At 49.6% G+C, this 19,004-nt stretch overlaps 2 protein-coding genes across 11 annotated transcripts; both read right to left on the reverse strand.

Annotated features, from left to right (window-relative positions):
* Positions 1–3: 3 nt before the first annotated feature.
* Positions 4–11,934, reverse strand: Chrnb1 (cholinergic receptor, nicotinic, beta polypeptide 1 (muscle)). Of its 4 annotated transcripts, NM_009601.4 has the most exons (11): positions 11,790–11,905; positions 11,563–11,702; positions 10,937–10,981; positions 10,118–10,227; positions 9,852–9,960; positions 9,433–9,580; positions 8,667–8,876; positions 2,849–3,072; positions 1,675–1,847; positions 1,018–1,165; positions 4–729 (listed from the first exon to the last, which is right to left on the reverse strand). In NM_009601.4, exons 1-11 carry the CDS (start codon positions 11,845–11,847, stop codon positions 589–591), a joined length of 1,506 nt encoding a protein of 501 aa, NP_033731.3. In that variant the 5' UTR covers positions 11,848–11,905; the 3' UTR covers positions 4–588. The 4 variants fall into 4 exon arrangements, 3 of the variants coding, with proteins under 3 accessions (NP_033731.3, XP_006532066.1, XP_006532067.1); XR_003949231.1 differs by lacking the exon at positions 2,849–3,072 and having other exon boundaries at positions 11,790–11,934; XM_006532003.3 differs by lacking the exon at positions 10,937–10,981 and having other exon boundaries at positions 11,790–11,923.
* Positions 11,935–12,035: 101 nt separating this feature from the next.
* Fgf11 (fibroblast growth factor 11) lies at positions 12,036–18,912 on the reverse strand. Of its 7 annotated transcripts, none has more exons than NM_001291104.2 (6): positions 17,401–18,248; positions 15,634–15,744; positions 15,320–15,423; positions 14,532–14,646; positions 14,133–14,240; positions 12,036–13,847 (listed from the first exon to the last, which is right to left on the reverse strand). In NM_001291104.2, exons 1-5 carry the CDS (start codon positions 17,591–17,593, stop codon positions 14,170–14,172), a joined length of 594 nt encoding a protein of 197 aa, NP_001278033.1. In that variant the 5' UTR covers positions 17,594–18,248; the 3' UTR covers positions 12,036–13,847; positions 14,133–14,169. The 7 variants fall into 7 exon arrangements, with proteins under 7 accessions (NP_001278033.1, NP_034328.1, NP_001349552.1 ...); NM_010198.3 differs by having other exon boundaries at positions 14,532–14,730; XM_011248722.3 differs by having other exon boundaries at positions 12,041–13,847; positions 14,532–14,730; positions 15,610–15,744; positions 17,401–17,615.
* Between the last annotated feature and the right edge of the window lie 92 nt (positions 18,913–19,004).

A 19,004-nucleotide genomic window follows, 5' to 3' on the forward strand; every position in this document is an offset into this window, starting at 1 on the left:
TGATTAATCATTTTCTACATTTTAATTTTAATACGTGCAATTGTAGGCGATATTTATATTTCCTTCCAGATTTATTTTCCCTCTCTTCAACAAATGTTAAGCACTTATGGGCTAGGACCTGTACACATTGCTGGGGATAATTCAGTAGCCAACAGATCTCCTGTCCTCAAAAGGCTTACAGTCTACTACTTGGTTATAATTCTATTTCACTAGAGATCTAAGCTGTGACATTCTATGTAGTTTCAAGAAACAAACTCCAAGTGTGCTGGTTTACCAGGTCTGTGATTCCAACAATTGCTAGGCTAAGGAAGTAACATTGTTGGGAGTTTGAGACCAGCCTGGACGCCACAGTTCCAGGCTAGCCTGGGCCACAGAGTGAGACTCTGTCTCAAAAACAACAAAAACAAAACCGCAGAAGAACAAAACTCTAAATAATAAGTAGAAGGACATTTCGGGTGGGTCCAAGGCACCATGCTCAGCCTCCAAGTCTCACTTGAACGTCTTCCCAGAAACAAGATTCTTACAAGCGCCAAGCGCTATTGAGCTTGAGAGTACCTGCAGCATTTGGCAAAAATGACCGGAGGGTCCTCAAGGGAAAGGTTCAGGAGGGGGCAAATGGTACGTGGCATCTAGGAAAATGACTAGGGTCCCGACGCTTGTGAAAACGATGAATGTCCACAGAAAAAGACGGTCCACAACCATGGCCACAAACTGCCAGTCCTCCTTCAGCTAAGGGTAGACAAAAATAAATAAATAACTCCAGGTCTGGAGTTTTGGGGTGCCCACCCCTTTCAGTTTTCTGCCAAGGTATTGTTACTTGGAATGTGAGAAAAAGATAAGTAGCGCAAAAGTAAGGCTCCAGCTAGATATGAAAGCAAGGAAACCAGTCGGAAAGCAGGAAGGACAAACCAAGCACACTTCCAATCAGAAACGGAAGGGCCTGCTAAAGGCGGAGCTTAAAGTTAAGGGTGGAGCCGAGGTCCATGAGCCCACAGGCTCCAGACTCTTTGGACTTACTGCGTCGTGGTCCTCCTGTTCCTGAAGCTGTCGGGCCATGTAGCTGATTGAGGAAATGACCTCTCGTAGCTCCTGAGGCAGACCTACAGCCCGGGTTGGACCATCGATAAATCGTCGCAGGTCCGGGGCAGATGATTCAGGCTGAAACCTGTGTGTGTAGGGTGGGGACTGTTTGACCACACCCTGGGTTCAAAGAGAATGTGAAGTTCCCGTTGACCTGTCAACCCTGCTCCAGCTGCCTCCTCCAACAACCTTCCGTACCTGGGAGAGACCTTCCGACCTCTCCAGACTTTTGCAAGTTTCTGGCTCTTTAAACTTTTAAATGCCACCTTTTTACAATGCAAGCACAGACAAGGTTCCTACAACTCCCATGATGCTAGGCCACATTACCTTCCACTGTCTTCTGGGAGCTGTAGCTCTCCCTTGCCCAAGTGATTGATTAGTGTAGGTCTTTTTTTGTTGTTGTTTTTTGTTTTGTTTTGTTTTTTTGTTTGTTTTGTTTTTCGAGACAGAGTTTCTCTGTATAGCCCTGGCTGTCCTGGAACTCACTTTGTAGACCAGGCTGGCCTCGAACTCAGAAATCTGCCTGCCTCTGCCTCCCGAGTGCTGGGATTAAAGGCGTGCACCACCACACCCAGCGACTAGTGTAGGTCTTACCTGTTAAGTTTAGGGAAAAGAAAATCACTTGGAGGCTTCCGGATGAAATATTCATCAGTTCCTCTGCCCCAGCCACTTCTTGGAGAAAGAGAGTGATGTGGTTCAGGGAGTTGGTCTCTCTCGGGTTTGGGCCTCTTCAGACCCAGGTATGGAGGGAGCTTGTGAATGAAGATCTATACAGTAGAAGTGACATATTACAGAGGGCTTTAATGCTTTCAATCACAAAGAAAGCAGCTAAGGATTCACACCCCAGATGTCCCTTCCTGTACATGCGCACTCACAGTACTCCTGAGCTACACTGGCAGAACCTCTACTGCACAGCTTTAGGGCTGGACAGATAGATGGCTCAGCAGTTAAGAGCACTGACTGCTCTTCCAGAGAACCCTGGTTTCCAGGGCCACATGGTGGCTCACAACCATCTGTAAGTCTTAGGCACGTAGGTAGTACATATATACATACATGAAACAAACATTCATTCATGTAAAAAATATATGTGTGTGTATACACATGTATATGTGTACACACACACACACATATATATATAATCACACACCACACACACAATGTATATACACTTTAAAAAAGAGCTCTTTTAGGTCAGATTTGGTGCCTCACAACTTTAATCCCAGCACTTGGGAGACAAAAGGCAGGTGGATCTCTGGTCTACAGAGCAAGTTCCAGGACAGCTAAGACTACAAAGAGAATCTCTGTTTCAGAAAGTAAAAAAAAAAAAAAAAAAGTCTTTAACAGGCTGGGAGGCATCCTGATTTTTCGGGTCCAAAGTCTTCTACCCTGATGGCATCTAAACCTGAGAATGTTTCCTTGGGCCTCCAAATGAGCCACATGGGTGAAGAACATGGTAGATCTATGAAATGATGAGCGTGGGAAGGGAAAATAACTGTGCAGTGCTTCACCACTCAGCAGGCTCGGCCCTTCACCATGCCAACTGCAGCTCTCCTTAAGCTCTGAACGCCAAGTACAGCTTGGCGAAAGGCAGGAGCAGCATCTGGACACAAACCCAAGTGCAAGAATGCCTTTCCTCCCTTCTTTTATTCTTTCTGTCATTTGCAGACAGGATCTTACTATGTAGCCCAGGCTAGCCTCATCTTCTCCCACACCTGACTGACTGTAAGAACAGGAATTGAGACAGATCGGATGCAGAGAGCTCTCCTACCTGGCGGACCCAAAAGGGCATTTGGTGGGTGTGGGGTGAGCGATGATGCAGGTTGAGGACCACAACACTAAGGATAACGGAGAAGGTGACAAGGACCATGGTAAACATGAGGTACTTGATAATGATGGGCACCGCCAGGGAGGTCTCAGGCACTTTGTCGGCCAACAGCAGCAAGAACACAGTGAGCGTCAGCAGGGCAAAGATGGAGAGCCCCATCTTCTCTCCTGAGAGGCAGTGAAGGCAGAGGATTAGTTTTTTGTTTTATATATATATATATATATATATATATATATATATATATATATATATATTTATTTATTTATTTTATTGAGACAAGGACTTTCTGTGTAGCCTTGGCTGTTCTGGGATTTGCTGTGTAGACCAGTCTGGCCTCAAACTCAGAAATCCTGCCTCTGCCTCCCAACCCAAATGCTGGGATTAGAGGCGCGCACTGACACCACTAAGAAGGATTCGTCTTTACCAGAAGGACATCTCTATGGCATAATCAAAGGTCATGTCTCCAACCTAGGGGTAGGCTTTTGGAAAAGCCATTTGTATGCAAATCTCTCTCACCCAGCCATTTCTCAGACTTCCTCTGAACACCAGGCTCACATTCAGATGCCGACTCATTTTGTTGTTGCTGACTATCTAACGGACATCACAGAACAGTTGGGCCTGGCACAGTTCTGTATCCCAACTGCTCTCAAGGCTGAGACAGGAGGATTGCAAGTTCAAAGCCTGCTTCTGGGCTACAGAATAAATTCAAGGTCAACCTGGACTGCTTAGGCAAACAGGGCTGGATGAGGCTGAGAATCCAAATGAACTGATGCAATGCTAGCCTTGCTTGCTTAAGACCCTGGATCCAATTCTTAGTACCAGAATTTTTTTTTTTGAAAGGAAGTTGGGATGTAGCTTCCATTATGTTATTATCTTTCTAGTATAAAGTAAACTAGGTCTAGCATGGCGTCCCACCCATCCTAACACTTTGGTGATAGAGGCAGGAAGATCATGAATTCAATGCTAGCTAGCCTCAGCTACATATGGAGTTCAAGGCTAACCTGGGCTACATGAAACTCTGTCTGGAAATGAGACAAACACACAGACATACAGACACACACAGACACACAGACACACAAAGAGAAATGCTGCTATTTCTATGGTCTGTACGCCTCTGTCATTGGCTTCCTAACTTGATCCCCTTTCCTTCCTCCTTTACTTTTTAAAATTATGTTTGGTTTTCCTCTTTTTTAAAAAAATTTTAAAAAGATATATTTATTATTATACATACGTACACTGTAGCTGTCTTTTAGATGTGCTAGAAGAAGGCATCAGATCTCATTACGGATGGTTGTGAGCCACCATGTGGTTGCTGGGATTTGAACTCAGGACCTTTGGAAGGACTGACTATGTATTTCAGACTGGCCTCAAATTTAAGATGATCCTCCTGCCTCACTTGCCTGAGTATTGGATTATATTATGCACCCCCATGCCTACCTTTGTCTATCATTTTGAACCTCTCTATTTGGCCAATGTAGATGATAGCCTCTCATTGGAGGGCCGTTGTGCTTGCAATCTCTTCTACCTGGCATGTTCTTCCACCAGAAACTTGAGGGCTATTCCCTACCCACTTAAAGCCAAATACTTGCTTTTTGTTGAGGCATTTGCTAACACCAGGTTTTACTCATATTAAATTCTTCTATTTTTATTTTGTGTATATGTTTGTGCACACATATGCACATGTACACATATGGCAGAGCAAGAGCCATGCCCAGAGGACAGTTTTCAAGAGTCATTTCTCTTTCCTCATGTGGGGATCAAACTCAGGTCATCTGGCTTAGCAGCAAGTACCTTTCCCATTTTGGTTTTTGAATGGTCTCAGGTAGCCCTGACTCTCACTGGAATGTACTATACTATAGTACTATATAGTACAGTAGTCCAGGCTGGCTTCAAATTCACTGAGATTTGCCTCCCACATTAAAGATGTATACCACCATCCCCAATTTTTATTTATTTACTCATCCCTTTTTATTCTTTGGGGCTAGGGACCAAACTCAGGGATGCTGTGGTTTTTTTTTTAAATATTGATTTATTTTATTATTCTAAGTAAGTACACTATAGGTGTCTTCAGACACAACAGAAGAGGGTGTCCGACCTCTTTAAGGATGGTTGTGAGCCACCATGTGGTTGTTTGGATTTGAACTCAGGTCCTTCAGAAGAGCAGTCAGTGCACTTAACAGCTGAGACATCTTTCCAGCTCCAGGGATGCTGTTTTGAAATTGCAGCCTCTAAGGCTGAGGATGGAGTTCGGTTGGCACGGTGCTTCCCCAACATACAGGGAGCCCTGGCTACAACCCCCAGCACCCCAGAAACTGGTGTGGTAATGCATGCCTGTGATTCTAGCTCCCCTGAGAGAGAGGCAGGAGGATCAGAAGTTAAAGGTTATCTTAGCTACGTGTGAGTTTTGGTTACTTGGGATACTCAGACCCTGTAACCAAAAAAGCCACAGAGTCCCTGGCCCTGTTCTCATTAGATGTTTTTGATCGCATTTTAACTTATTTTGGGACTTGGGGTAGCACAAGTGCCATGGCACACACAGCCTGCAAGAGTGCATTCTCTCCCCGTGGCATGGAGATTCCAGGGATCAGACTGAGGTTATCGGACTTGGCAGCAAGTCCCTTAACCAGCTGAGCCATCTCTCTAGCTTGGTTTGATTTTTGAGACCAGATGTCACATACTCAGTCTGGCCTTGAGCTCACTGTGCTCAGAGCGTGACCTTGACTTTCTGATCCCCCTGTCCTCCCTCCCATCCCTGGCTCTAGAATTACAGGGTTTGCTACTGTGTCTGGTTTATTCTGCCATAAGGGTCAAAGGCTTCGTGCATGAGAGGCAAACACTACAGCTACCCTCCCACCCCAGCCTGTTTTTGAGATCGGATCTCACTCTGTAGCCTGCATCCTCCCTGTGTAGTCCTGTCTTTGAGTGCTAGTACAACAGGAGTCCACCCTCATTTAGTCTTTCCAAACTGCTTCCTGTTTTATTTTCCTCTTTAAAACTCGTTCAGAAGCTGGACGTGGTGGCATTCACCTTTAATCCCAGCACTCAGGACACAGAGGCAGGTGGATTTCTGAGGTCAAGGCCAGCCTGGTCTACAGAGTGAGTTCCAGGGCAGCCAGGACTGCACAGAGAAACCCTGCCTTGAAAAATAAATAAATAAAACAACAAACAAACAACAAAACTTGCTCTTTTGTAACCTATGATGGAGAACATCATTCTATTGACAGGCTTCCCCACTAGAAGGAAGTCAGGGATTTTATTTACTTGTTTGCTGTCTGTTTATAGATGGGTTCTGGGGATTGAATTTGGGGCTTCATGCATGCATACAAGGGAAACACTAAGCCAGCTAACCGACATCCCTGCCACGCCCTGCAGACCCCATTGCTAGGGATGGAATCCAGGACTTGGTGTGCAGTAGACTAGCTCTACAGACCTCCTCTAGTGCTCTACCATGGAGCAATAGTCTCAATCCAGTTATGTTGTTTTTATTCCCTGATACATTTTCAGTGCCCAGCATATCATAGGATTCCCACAGACAGAGTTGCATAAGTGAATAGACCAATCCCTGTAGCTTTTTCAAGAACAATATAGCAATTTGAAGAATCTAAAAATAAAACAGTATACAAAAGTGGCTGATTCTTCCTGTGTCATACAAGAGACCTTACAAACTTCATGAAAGCTACTGAAAGAAATAAGCTATACAGTTCACTCTATTTTAGGCCTGTAATACTAGGTTCCAAGATTGCCCTGTTCTAGAAGGAAGTGGTTGTATTTGTAAGTAGGTTCTTTTTTCTTTTTAACACTGTGTGTGTCTGTATGTGTGTGTGTTTGTGTGTGTGTGTGTGTGTGTGTGTGTGTGTGTGTGTTTGTGTACACAAAGCCTTCTATAGAACACCGAGAGGTGTCCAAGAACAACTTAAGGGTTTCATATTAGACTCAGGCCCTCAAGCTTGGTCACAAGCATCTTACCTACTGAGCCATCTTACAGGACCTGAGAATACGTTCTTGAACAGCGTCCCTCTTCCTTTCTGGAGAGAGGGCTGGATGTCATAAATGAGGAAAATGCAGGGGTCTGATTATTTGTTTTCATATTTGCTTGCTTTGTTTTTTGGAATGTTTTGAGACAGGATCTTGCTTATGAAACTTCAGGTAAACTCATACTCATTTGCCTCAAACTGTTAGCAATTCTCCTGCATCAGCCTCCCAAGTGCAGAAGTACTGACCTGAATGTGCTGCCAGGGTAAATGACTTTCTTTCCCTCAGCCTCTGTACCCTTCTCTATAAAAGGAAATGACAATTTGGCATTTACCTGAAAGGTTATTGTAAAGATTAGAATTTACACATAGAATTCAATTGTATTACCTTCCAGCAATTGTTCAAACATAGCAAACACATTTACATAGATCCAGCTAGGTACCAGGTATAGTTTTATTAACCTGGTCAATCTTCAGAATCATTTTATGCAGTAGAGACAGTGACTGTCCCATTTCCAGATCAGGAAACTCAGACACACAGTCATGATGGAACGTGTTCAGGGTTATACCCTGTTGCTATATTGTACTTCCTTACAGAGAAAAGTCAACTGTCATTTCCTACGGAGACAGCCAGAGAAGGCACCAGTTGGTGTCTGGAAGGTAGGAGGAAGGTGGTTTGCTAGGAATGGGAAACACAAAAAGTTGGCTTAGCCTGGAATTTGGTTTGTCATATACGTGGGAGCTCTGTGAATGGGAGGCTGGAACTCTAAAGGGAAGAGTGAAAATGTTACCGAGTGAAGAGAAGCCAGAAGCAGAGGGGATGCAGAGCCAGGAGATGGGTTTAATTGTGCATGGGGAGAACCTGGACCTGTTGAGAGCCAATCTGCGATGGTTTGAGTTGGCAAAAAAAACAAAAAACAAAAACAAACAAAAAAACCAAAACCCTAACCTGGGGGCTGGAGAGATTGCTCAGTAGTTAAGAACACTTAGTGCTTATTTAGATGAACTTCAGTTCATTTCACAAACCGAGAAAAAGGAGACGTCAAAAGGAACGACTTCATCAGACTAGCCTGTGGGCGAGTAGGGGACAGTCTCTTAATTGCTAGGTGATATTGAAGAGCCCAATCCACCATGGGACAGTGCCATTCCTGGGCAAGTGGTTCAGGACTGTATAAAGAAAGTAGCTGAGCAAGCCAGAGGAAGCAAGCCAGCAAGCAGAGTCCTTTCACCATCTGTTTTCAGTTCTTACTTTGAGCTCCAGCCTTGATGGTGAACTGTAACCTGTAAGCCAATTAAAACCCTTTCCTCCCATAAGTTGGTTTTGGCCAGTCTTTTATCGCACCTACAAAAAAGAAAACTAGGCTAGTGCTCTATCAGAGGTCTGAAGTTCAGATCCCAGTACTATCTGCCTCAGGAGGCTCAGGAATGCCTGGAACTCCAGTCTCTCTCTCTCTCTCTCTCTCTCTCTCTCTCTCTCTCTCTGTGTGTGTGTGTGTGTGTGTGTGTGTGTGTGTGTGTGGTGTGTCTGTGTGAGTATGCACAAATCTTTTTTTTTCAAGTCAAAGTTTCTTTGTGTAGCCTTGGCTGGCCTGGAACTCGCTCTGTAGACCAGGCTGGCCTGGAACTCAAAGACCTGCCTGCCTCTGCCTTCAAATGCTGGGATTAAAGGCATTGGCCATCACCATCCACCTCGTGTACAAATCTTAGAACACCAAAGCAAACCTGGACTAAAAGGTGAGAAGGAAGATGCTGGGATAACGCCACAGAGAGCCTGGAGCCCCTGCCCTTACCTGCATCTGGTGGGAGGTAGAAGACAAAGATGGCCAGGAGCGTGATGAGGATGCATGGGGCAATGACGTTGACCAGGTAGAAGAGAGGCTTCCGCCGAATAATGAGATAGAAGATAACTTCCTCATGATGCCCTTCCTTCCCACCTCTCTGATCCCCTGGAAGTTGGATTAACCTAGAAGGTTTGTGGATAATCTCCCATTGGCCATTCTCTGGAGGAGGGAGACAGAATAAGTAAACCCAGCTGCGCCTGATATGGCAGCTTACCTCTAATAAACAAGCCTCAACTTCCATATTTGTTTAGTGTGTGTGTGTGTGTGTGTGTGTGTGTGTGTGTGTGTGTGTGTACACGTGTGTGTACATGCCACCATGTGAATTCAAAGGTTCAAGGACAACTTTTGGGAGTTCTCTCCTTCCACTGTAGATTCCCGGGACTGAATTCAGGCTGTCAAGTTTACATTTCAAGAGCTTCTACCACTGAGCTATCTCATCATCCCTGTGTATGCTGCATCTATTTTTTGCTTGTCTGTTTTAAGAATCAGGGCATCTGAATGTAGTCCAGACTGGCCCTGAATATACAGCAATACCCCTGCCTCACCCTGCCCCTCCAAGTGCTAGCATTAAAGGTCTGACTTACCACGCTTGGCTTCCTTTGCCATATTTGCAGTATTGATCATCATCCCCAAGTTGCTGACCCCACCAGGTTCACTGAGCATCCATAAGAGAACCTGCCTCTCAGCCTTGGATGTGAGAACCACGTCCACTCACCAATGAAGGTCCCTTCATGAATGTAGACTTCCTGCCTCTCCTCTCCTTCAGGATCCAGGCCCGTCTTCAGGCTGACCTCAGAGCTGTCATAGCTGTAGGAACTAAACACCATGGTGCAGTTCTGCCAGTCAAAGGGGAAGTAGGTGACCTGGATGGAGGGGAAGACACTGGAGCTGCCAAAGACCTGGCAAGGAAGGACTAGGGGAGTTTGGAAGGTCACTGGACTCGGGTTACAAAGGAGAAGGGAATCAGAAATATGGCAGGCAACCTCTGAAGAAGGCAGAATCCCAAAGCAAGGATACAGGGCAGTGGAAAGTCAGGGCAGACAACCGAGAGGTTTGGGTCAGGAGGAACGGTGGCACTGGATTGGGAGTAGCTGGGGAGTCAGGAAGCCTGAGGTCAGACAAAAGCTTGAAAACCTGGATGCTGCAGCTGCTGCGGTACAGGCCAGGGGGTTGCCAGCGCACAGAGCCCTCGAAAGATACCACAACATTGATGTCCAGGGCAACGTCGAAATTTCCGTCATTGCTAAAGGGAAGAGATTTTTCATATGGGATCTGGATCTGTCCCCCGGAGACCCTGCCCCTTCCCCGATGGTACACACACACACACACACACACACACACCATGGCTTACCCTAATCCCCTCATGCCTCAACCCCGCCCAGGCTTTAGAAAGACCCTACTTGTTCAGCAGCACCACATCAGGGAGCCAAACGGATTCAGCAGTGATGCGGAGAGAATCGATGCCATCATGTTCTGCGGGGTCCCAGCTTAACCTGTAGTCGGTCCACTCCTAAGGAAGCAGAGGCTAAAGGGCTGTTCAGGCTAAAGGGCTGGGAGAGGCTTGAGGTGTCAGAAAGAATGCCAGGAAGAGGGTGCAAAGGGGAGAAGCACAGGGCTGAGAAAAGGAAAAAAGGTTCTGGCTATGCTGTCACTGTCTGGGATTCACGTCAACTGGTTTCCTCCGCCCAGTCCCGAGCCCTGGACTGAACTCTCTTTTTTCAGTCTCAAACCGAAGAAGGGGCCTAAAGAGATACCTCATTGGTTAAGGGCACTGGCTACTCTTCCAGAGGACCCAAAATAGATTCCGAGCACCTACGTGGAAGGCCCAAACATCTGTAACTCTAGTTCCAGGAGAACAGGGGCCCTCTTCTGGCTTCCACGGACACCAGTTATGCATGTGCTTCACAGACATATGCAAGCAAAACACCCATTCACATAAAATAAAAATAGAATAATTTAAGAAATAACTGAAGAGATTGAACTAGCCACCCTAAAGTGATGTTCAACCTGCATGCAGTTCAGGATCTTTCAAGGATGGGAATTCAAATTAGTGATCCCCAAACTTGTATCTTAAATTTGTTGATCGAAAATTCTGTTTCAGTTATTATATGTGTACGTTGTGAGTTACTATTAAAAAAAAATCTTACTGGGATGAGGACTCCAGGAGATTAATATAAAGGAAACAGGGTGCCTTTCCCTAACCCACGAGGTCTCCATACCAGGTCTAAGTACACCTTTGTGCTCATTTCTTCATCCTTCTCGTTCTAGAATGGAAAAGTTAAAAGGCAGAAGTGAAATGAAGTGGGTGGAAACGAGGGTTCGGTGAGTTACTTTCTCCATGGAATCTCTAGTCCCTTTCTCTAAATTGCACCTTCTTGGGTGCAAACTCCATCTCATATCAATCTCGAAACACCAGCCTTGGTGCCTGCTTTCCTTTCTTTTACGTCGAGGTTAAGTCACGGGCCACGCCCGGCGTCTAATGGATACAACTCTGAATCTCCGCTCAGAGTTGTTTATTGACTGCTTAGGTACCAAGCTCTGCTGGACTTTGCTAGAATATTACACAGCCCCGCCTCGAGGTCCTCCCGGTAGCAGGTCCTTCTGCCCCAGCTCCGCCTCAAAACCCGCCCACAGGCGAGTTAGCAGAACAGTATTCTGTACCTATCATAGAGGCCTCGCCCATGAACTAGTTCATTGGTCTGATTTTTACCCAATCACCGCCAAAGGCTTGTCTGCCTCTTAGCATAACCCGCCCGCCCCCAGGCTGTCGATCTTCTGGGCAGCGTCTAAAGCCACGCCCCCAGTCGGTCCTGCCCAGCGACTCCACCCGCAGTGCCGCTCTCACCAGGCTGATGAGTTGCGCCAGGGTGAGGCCGATGCTGACCCCGACGCGGTCTCCCACCTCCCGCGCCGGCCTCACCGAGCTATCATAGTTGGAGAAAAGTTTCTTAATCAGTTGGCCTTCGGCTTCCGACCCGCGGGCGCCTGACGAAGGAAAGCACTAAGTGACGCTCCCGGGGCTGGCCGTGACCATTGCTCATCACTGCCTCTTGGAGACCCAAACTGACTTACCTGGGGCGAGGGGCGTCCCGAGTACCCCTAGAAGCAGAAGCAGCGCCCCTAAGGCCATGGCCCTGCCTCTTTCGCTCAGTGAAGTTTGTCCGGATAGCGGCCTCAGGCCAGGGGAAGTGACGAGGCGCCCAGGAATGTGCACCTGTTGTCGGGGGACCAGACGCCAGCCCACCCGCCCCGCCCTCGGGACTTGGTCCCGCCCGGAGCAACTGCAGTCGCCCTCCACTCACAAATGTCAGATAACACTCCGGTTGTATAAATCATCTTTAATTACAGAAAGCATGAAGTGGAGACCCCGTCCCCTGAGAGCAGTGCCAGGAGATGGGCGGAGCCTGAGCGGGGTTTGTATGAGGGAGGGGGGCATCTCTTGCAACAAGCCAGAAGTAAAAGGGCCTGAGGAAAAGTGACCTGTCTTTGAGCACTAGCCCCTCCCTTAGGACCTCAATAGACGTTTCCACCTACATCTGCTAGACTCAGAATCTACCTCCTATTTTACTAGAGGTTCCCCATGGCTTTCTCCGTTTTTCAGGTCCTTTTTGGGTACTTAGAACCCACCTGAGGTTTAAAAGCTGTAAAGTAAAGTAAATTCTATTTAGTTAGAAGCTCTGGGGATACATATGAGGTCTGGGAGCCCAAGAGGCTCCTCGTTTCCTAAGCCTGACCTGTAGAGGGCTCGGAGAAGTTGAACTTATTGCTGAGTTGGGGGTCTCTCTGCTGTGAGGGGGAGTCAAGGCTGTGTCCCTATTTGTCCTTTTTAATTCTAGAGTTATTCTCATTGTAGACCTTAGCTTCCTGTTGTTTGAGACAGGGTCTCACATAGCCTAGGCTGGCCCTGACCTCACTAGGTAGCCCAGGCTAGCCTTTTATTTCCTGATTCTCCTCCTCTCCTTTACCTCACAGATGCAGCATACCATATCAGAACGAAAGTCCTCAGCTTTAAAAGGGATCTGGAAGGAATTCCTGCTGAGGTAGCTAAGTGTTCAGACACAGGTTCAATCATACCATGGCATTTTCTCCCTCTCAGCTTCCCTTCTAGGAGCCAGGTATATTCTTCCAGAATTCCTGTATCTTTCCCCAGACTCTTGTCTCCCTGGCAGAACCCTAGTTGGAATGCTGAAACTAGAAACCATGTAAAAGTAAGGTTAGTATTCTGGAGGGACTATTTTTAGAAAATTATTTAGGAAAAGCAAGAAGTGGTTCTTGATCCGTTCAGTACTGATTAGTTCTCTCTCTCTCTCTCTCTCTCTCTCTCTTTCTCTCTCTCTCTCTCTGTGTGTGTGTGTGTGTGTGTGTGTGTATGTGTGTGTGTGTATTGGCTTTTGAGACAGGGTTTTGCTATTGTAGCCCAGGATGGCCTCCAACTCAGGATCTGTCTGATTCAGCCTCCCGGGTGCTGAATTACAGGTGTGTGCCACCAAGCACAGCTCAGAGCCAATCAGTTTTTAATTAATCATAGCTGAGTTCTACCCATAGCTCATCCTTTAATTGCTAGAGAAAGTGGAAGGGTAGGTCTAGAACTTACTCTAGTACAATAATATGGCTATACAGGCCCTAGCTCCATCCGGGAAGAAAGGGCTGAGAGTCATGGGCTATGTCCTAGAACTGAGATTCAGGAGGAAGTATGGCTCCAGAAAGGTCTAGAATACCACGTTCTAGAATTGGGTGTCTCTGGGATAAGAAGGTTTAATCAGTGGTGACCTGAGACTGGTCCCAATTCAGACCAAGGCCAATTGCTACAGTAGGGGGCCTCTTTTTTAAAGCCAGGGGTGGGAGGTGTCCATCTAGGACAAGGATAGACGTGGAAAGGATACATACTTGGGTTCCAACACAGAACATAGGGATGGCCCTGCCTGGCTGGGGTGACCAGCTCTATCAGAACCTGTCCAGACCAAGTCAGAAGGTAGAGCAGAGAGAGAAGGAGATGCATTCTGAGTGCCAGTGGACCGACCTAGAAAGCTATGGCTTCGAGACGATGCAAAGAAGGACATGGCTTCAGAGACTGGCTCAGCCAGGGTGAAGAGTATTACCTTCCTGCCTTGAGTGTTGGAACCCCGGTGCCTTTTAGGAAAAAAAATGGGTGTTCTCTTAAGGGGTAGGAATTAGTGTGGAAAAAAGAGAAGTGATCAGGCAGGGTCATCTCAGGCACCCCCATCTTGGGACCTCTCCTGGGCCCCAGGATCTAAGAGCTCAGCAACTCCGGAGGTCCCTGACAGCCCCGAAGCTCCCACAGGGTGCAGCACCTGCTGAGACCTGACTGCTCAGGGCATGTGTGTGGCAACAGGGGTGAGAGCGGCAAGGCCCGGCGCAGGGCTAGGACACAGGATGTGGCGGTGGCTGACTCACTGGAAGAGCAGGGAGCCTCCAGTCCAGGGACTATATCTCAGTGGGCAGGGGGACTGGAAGGGGAGGTCTCAGGAACACTGTGGAGAGAAGGCTCCCGGTACATGGCCACTGTGGAGGGGAGAGAGAGAGAGGAGCAAGGAAGGAGAATTAGGCACATAGGGAGCCAGGAAGAAGCAGAGCTCTGAGAGGCCTCCCTTCTCTTACACTCACCCTTAGAGAACCCCAACCCAAAAGAAGAGAGCTTCCTAACCCCCCAAAGGCCAAAGCCTTCCTGCCTCCATCTGCCATAACAACATCTTGTTGAACATTTATGGCCTGCCCGAGCTATGTGTCATTAAGTGTTCATGTCAAGGTCAATGCCCTCCCACGTGACCCACCTTTTCTGGAGCCCATACCCACCCTCCAGGAGCTTGGGCACAAAGTGGGCAGCTGCCTTGGTCTTCTTGACTCGGTTTCCCTTCATGACCCGGCCTTCCTTGTCCAGGCCTAGGTACCAGGCCCGGCCAGAACGACGCTGACGGTAGAGAGCAGAGGCATACAGGACATAGTAATTCTCAAAGACGCACTCCTTAAAGCGACACTCTGCTGTGAAATGTGGCTGAGGAGACAGATTCAGAAAGAGGTGTGGACACACAACACACACACACACACACACACACACACACACACACACATACACACACACACAGAGAGAGAGAGAGAGAGAGAGAGAGAGAGAGAGAGAGAGAGAGATCACTGGTAGAATGGAGCCCTTGGGAAGAAACAGCCAAGATATAATCCATACATCATTTGGAAAGGAGGACGGCAGCTACTCAGTCCATGCAGCAGCCAGAACACAGAGAGAATAGGAAGAACCCAGTGAACCACCCAGGGGCAGGATCTAAATTTACAGGGGCACTAGAAATAAGATTTCTTCTCTTCGTTCCCAACCTCGTATTTATCCGGAGGAAAGATGAGGTTTGAAGGCTGAGAGGTGCCACTGTAATAGCTGGAAGAGTCAGGCATCCAAAGAGCCTGGGCCCCTTGAGGGAGAGTGAACTCTAGAGGGGGAGTTCTGGACTAGGCCCTAGACAAGCCAAAACAGGAAGGACAGAGTCCTGGGTGTAAGCCATGTGTGTAGCAAAGGATGATTATGTGCTGAGGGTGTCCCCAGTCGTCCAGGCCACTCAGCCTCATTGTCCTCTTACCGAGCTGTACAATAGCCCCTCAGCGTTCATGGCCATGTAGTGACCCAGCTTGGCACTCTGGATGGTGACCACACGGAGTCCCACAGGAATCAGATTGAAGTGGGCTGGGGTGGGGGTGGGGGAGTGGAAAGCAAGCAGTCAATACCCAAGTACCTCATTTCCATCTGAGCCCCGCCCCCCAACTCCAGCCTCACTGCCTCCCTTGGGGCCCAAGAAGACAAATGGAAGGCAGCCAAGCCTGAAGAGGTGATAGGCTTGTCATCTCCTGTCCCCATCTCCCCACTGCCCACCCTGCAGCTGGTGTCCCTTCTCACTGAAGGAGCTGGTGTCCTCTGGGGTGCCCTGGATACTCCCATCGGGATTCGCCTGGAGGTAGAAACCCTGGCGGCAGAACAGTTTGGTGACGATGCCTTTGAGCTGAGGCTCTGGAGAGAGAGACATTTATCTTTGAAAATGACATCTCTGTTCCCAGAAACATTCCTACACTTGGCGGGATCACAGGAAAGAAGAAAGGGGAAATGAAGAGAAGAGGGTTCCAGGGCCCCAGCTCCTTTACCCTTCAAGCAAGCTTCCCTCCACCTCGCTTTGATTCCTGAGGAAGCTGGGGTGTGGGTCCCTTCCGCTTTCTCTAATCATGAGCGTCAGCTTAATTTATTGAAATTTATTTAAATGGTTTAATTCCTTTTCCCTACCAGAGTTGGGGGCGGGGAGGAGGTAGAAGAGAGAGAGAGAGAGAGAGAGAGAGAGAGAGAGAGAGAGAGAGAGAGAGAGAGAGAGAAACGGACAGTGCCAGAAACGCAGGGCAATGTGTTTGCAAATGTCGGGGTGAGCAGCAAGGTGACCACAGGGAAGGGGCTCCCCCTCAGAAGTAGGGGTGGGACTGGGCTTGACTGACGCTGACTCAGCACCTGCTGCTGCAGCTGCCGCTCGCTTGGCGCGGGCCTTGCTCTGGCACAGCGCCGGCCTGTCTGACACTGACCCATCTGTCTGTCTGTCTGTCAGTCAGTCGGCTGGCTCACGAGGGTCCAGTTTTCCCTGAGACTGAGCTTCTACCCTTCAGCCAGGTAACTGGCCTGGGATGGGGGACATTTAAACCACATCAAGGAAAAGGAAGAGGGGACAGAGATGGAGAGGCAGGCTGCATCACGTGGGGGCTGGGTCCCACTCAGAGGGTGGGCTGCGGACTGTACCACTACCTACCGTTGGTGGTGGGGGAGGAGGGCACAAGGGGCTACCCCTAAGGGAACCGGCAGCGGCCTGGAGCGAGGCCAGAGGGACTCCCTAACTGTCGTACCTGGACGGGAATCACATACCAGCCCTTACATCTCTCCTCTCCTGGTGGGGCTTGCTCTCTGCCGATTTCCCTGTTCCCCCTTGTAAGTGGTACGACCCCCCGCTTAAGTCCCTGTGCAGGTCTTCAGCTTGAACTATGTGTGAGTTCCTACTGGCTGAGGGTCCCCGGAGCCTGTGGGACTGGATTTCCGAGTCACACAGGAGTAATGGGAGGGGGTGCCCAGCACCCTTCTCGAAGCGCAGGTCACAGAAGGAGGGCGTACGGAGGGGGCTGACTGACGAGGTAGCCTGCAAGGACACCCGGGGGAGAGCTGGAGAGATTGGCTCCTGGCCAGGCGAGCTCGACCAGGAAGAACAGAGCCAAAGCGTGGAGGGGCGGGAGAGCCGGAGCGGGGGCGGGGCAGCCAGGGCTGCAGAAACCCTCGGGGTGACCCAAGCGTCCAGAACCCCTCAAGCCCCGCCACTTCGGATGGAAAGAATCGCGAGAACCCGCACGTAGGCGAAGAACCGTGGGGGGTGGGGAGTCCTGTGCTGAAGGGGGGCTGACAGGAGCAGAGAAGCTTGGGGCGCCAGACTTCGCCCCTCAAACCTTCCCCCTGCCCTCGAAAGCAAGGAGACTCGGCATTACAGGCAAAGAGGAAGAACCTGAAGGATAGTCCCGTAAATTCTGTCGTTCTGGCCCACCTCTTCCACTTCTGGGACACCCCCCTCCTCATCGGGCTTCAATCGTCAGGGTCCCTGGCCTCAGGCAGGACTTCTGTGGGAGACCCCGCCCTAGCCACACTCACCTGGGCCGCGGTCCTGTCGCGTGGGACGCCCCCCGCACAGTCGCACCTTGGACAGCAGGATGAGGAGCTGTTTCTGGCAAAGTGACTTGGTACCGCGGGGACACACGCGCCGCTGCGCCGACACGGGCCGGCTGCCCCCGGGCTCGCGGACCTCCCGCTTCTGTCGGATCAGGCTACTGGCCAACGCCGCCATCGCGCCCCGGGAGGAGACACCCCCAAACCAGCAGGCTCCCGGAGCGCCCTGGGCTCCCCAAGAGGAGCCCTCTCACCAGGGCATGCTCAGGACCCAACCCACCGCCCCACCCACAGGATCTGAAGAGAAACCCCAGACCCCAGTACGTTCCCCAACACCACCGGCTCCCACCCTTGGGCCCTGACTAGCTCCAGCGGCTCCAGCAGCCTATGCACTCCTCAGCTGACCTCACCCATGAATTCTGTCCCCTAATGAAAGCTTTCCCCTTCCCTCCTCTCTGGCCTCTGTACCAGATAGAAGATACCTCCTCTATCCCACAGTCAAGACCCTCCTATATTTCTAAGATGTGTTCTCAATACCCCGAGGCTTCTTTCTACCCTATTTTGGGGCCGCTCCTGCCCAGCCTACTCTTACACAGGGTGTGGGTCCTAAGCTTTGTGGACATTAGCTCACCCTAGGCTGCTGTCAATGTCAAGAGGAGCCCAGCTCTGTTTTCTTTTTTCCTTTTCTATACTCTAAATGGAGTGGGTCTCCCACTTTCTTCAAATCCCCCCTCTGCCAGCAAATATGACTCAAAATTCAGGCTGTTTAGGTTCAGTGAAAAGGGGTTCCCAGGCCCCCTGGCTGGATAATGCTTTTTCTCATTGTCACCCCCATTTCTAGTACCACAGAGTCCCAGCTGCTAACACCATTCCCTCACCTTGCTACCCTCCACTCCTTTTGAAGTCACCTCCAAATCAACCCTTCTTAGTGCAGACACCAGGTGGTTGTCTGCAGGACCCTCTGTCGCCCCGAAAAAAGGAGCATCCGCCGTTTCTGTCTGTTTTCTAGTTGCCCCTTAAATTTCCCGAGGAACAACTGGCACTGCTTAGATCCCACACCCTCCAATCTAACAAGGCCCCCAAGAGAGGAGTGCACCCACGTTGTCAACACTCCTCAAACGTGAACAGGCCCTTAATAAGTCACAGCGCATCAGAGCTTCCTGCGCCAGGGCTTTCTCGTCCTCCCTGGGACTGCTATAACACCCCTTCCTTTCCCCGACGCCCCTCAACCTGTCCTGTCCTGTTGATCCGGGCGACGGGTGCCGCGAGCTCCAGCTCCAGGCTCCTCCCTCCCTGTCACCCGCAAGCGGAGGTTTCCCCCCAACGTCGGCCTAAGCGTCCCGGACCCCCAGGAAGGAGTAAGGATGTCTCTGCAGAGCGCCTCGGTTCGGCAAAGTCAGAGCACTGGGCCTGGAGGTTGGACCAGGCAGAGCGGCGGAGGCAGCGGCAGCGGCTGTGGGAAGCTGAGGCGGCGGCGGCGACAGAGGCTCCCCCTCCTCTGCGAGCCGGCCTGGGGGCGGGGCAGGGGGCGGAGACGCTGGGAGAAGCTGGGCGGGCGGAACCCTGGGGTTCCTTGGAAGCTCTAAGTG

The sequence above is a fragment of the Mus musculus genome, chromosome 11 (assembly GCF_000001635.26).
Source record: "Mus musculus strain C57BL/6J chromosome 11, GRCm38.p6 C57BL/6J".
Classification (NCBI taxonomy): Eukaryota; Metazoa; Chordata; class Mammalia; order Rodentia; family Muridae; genus Mus; species Mus musculus.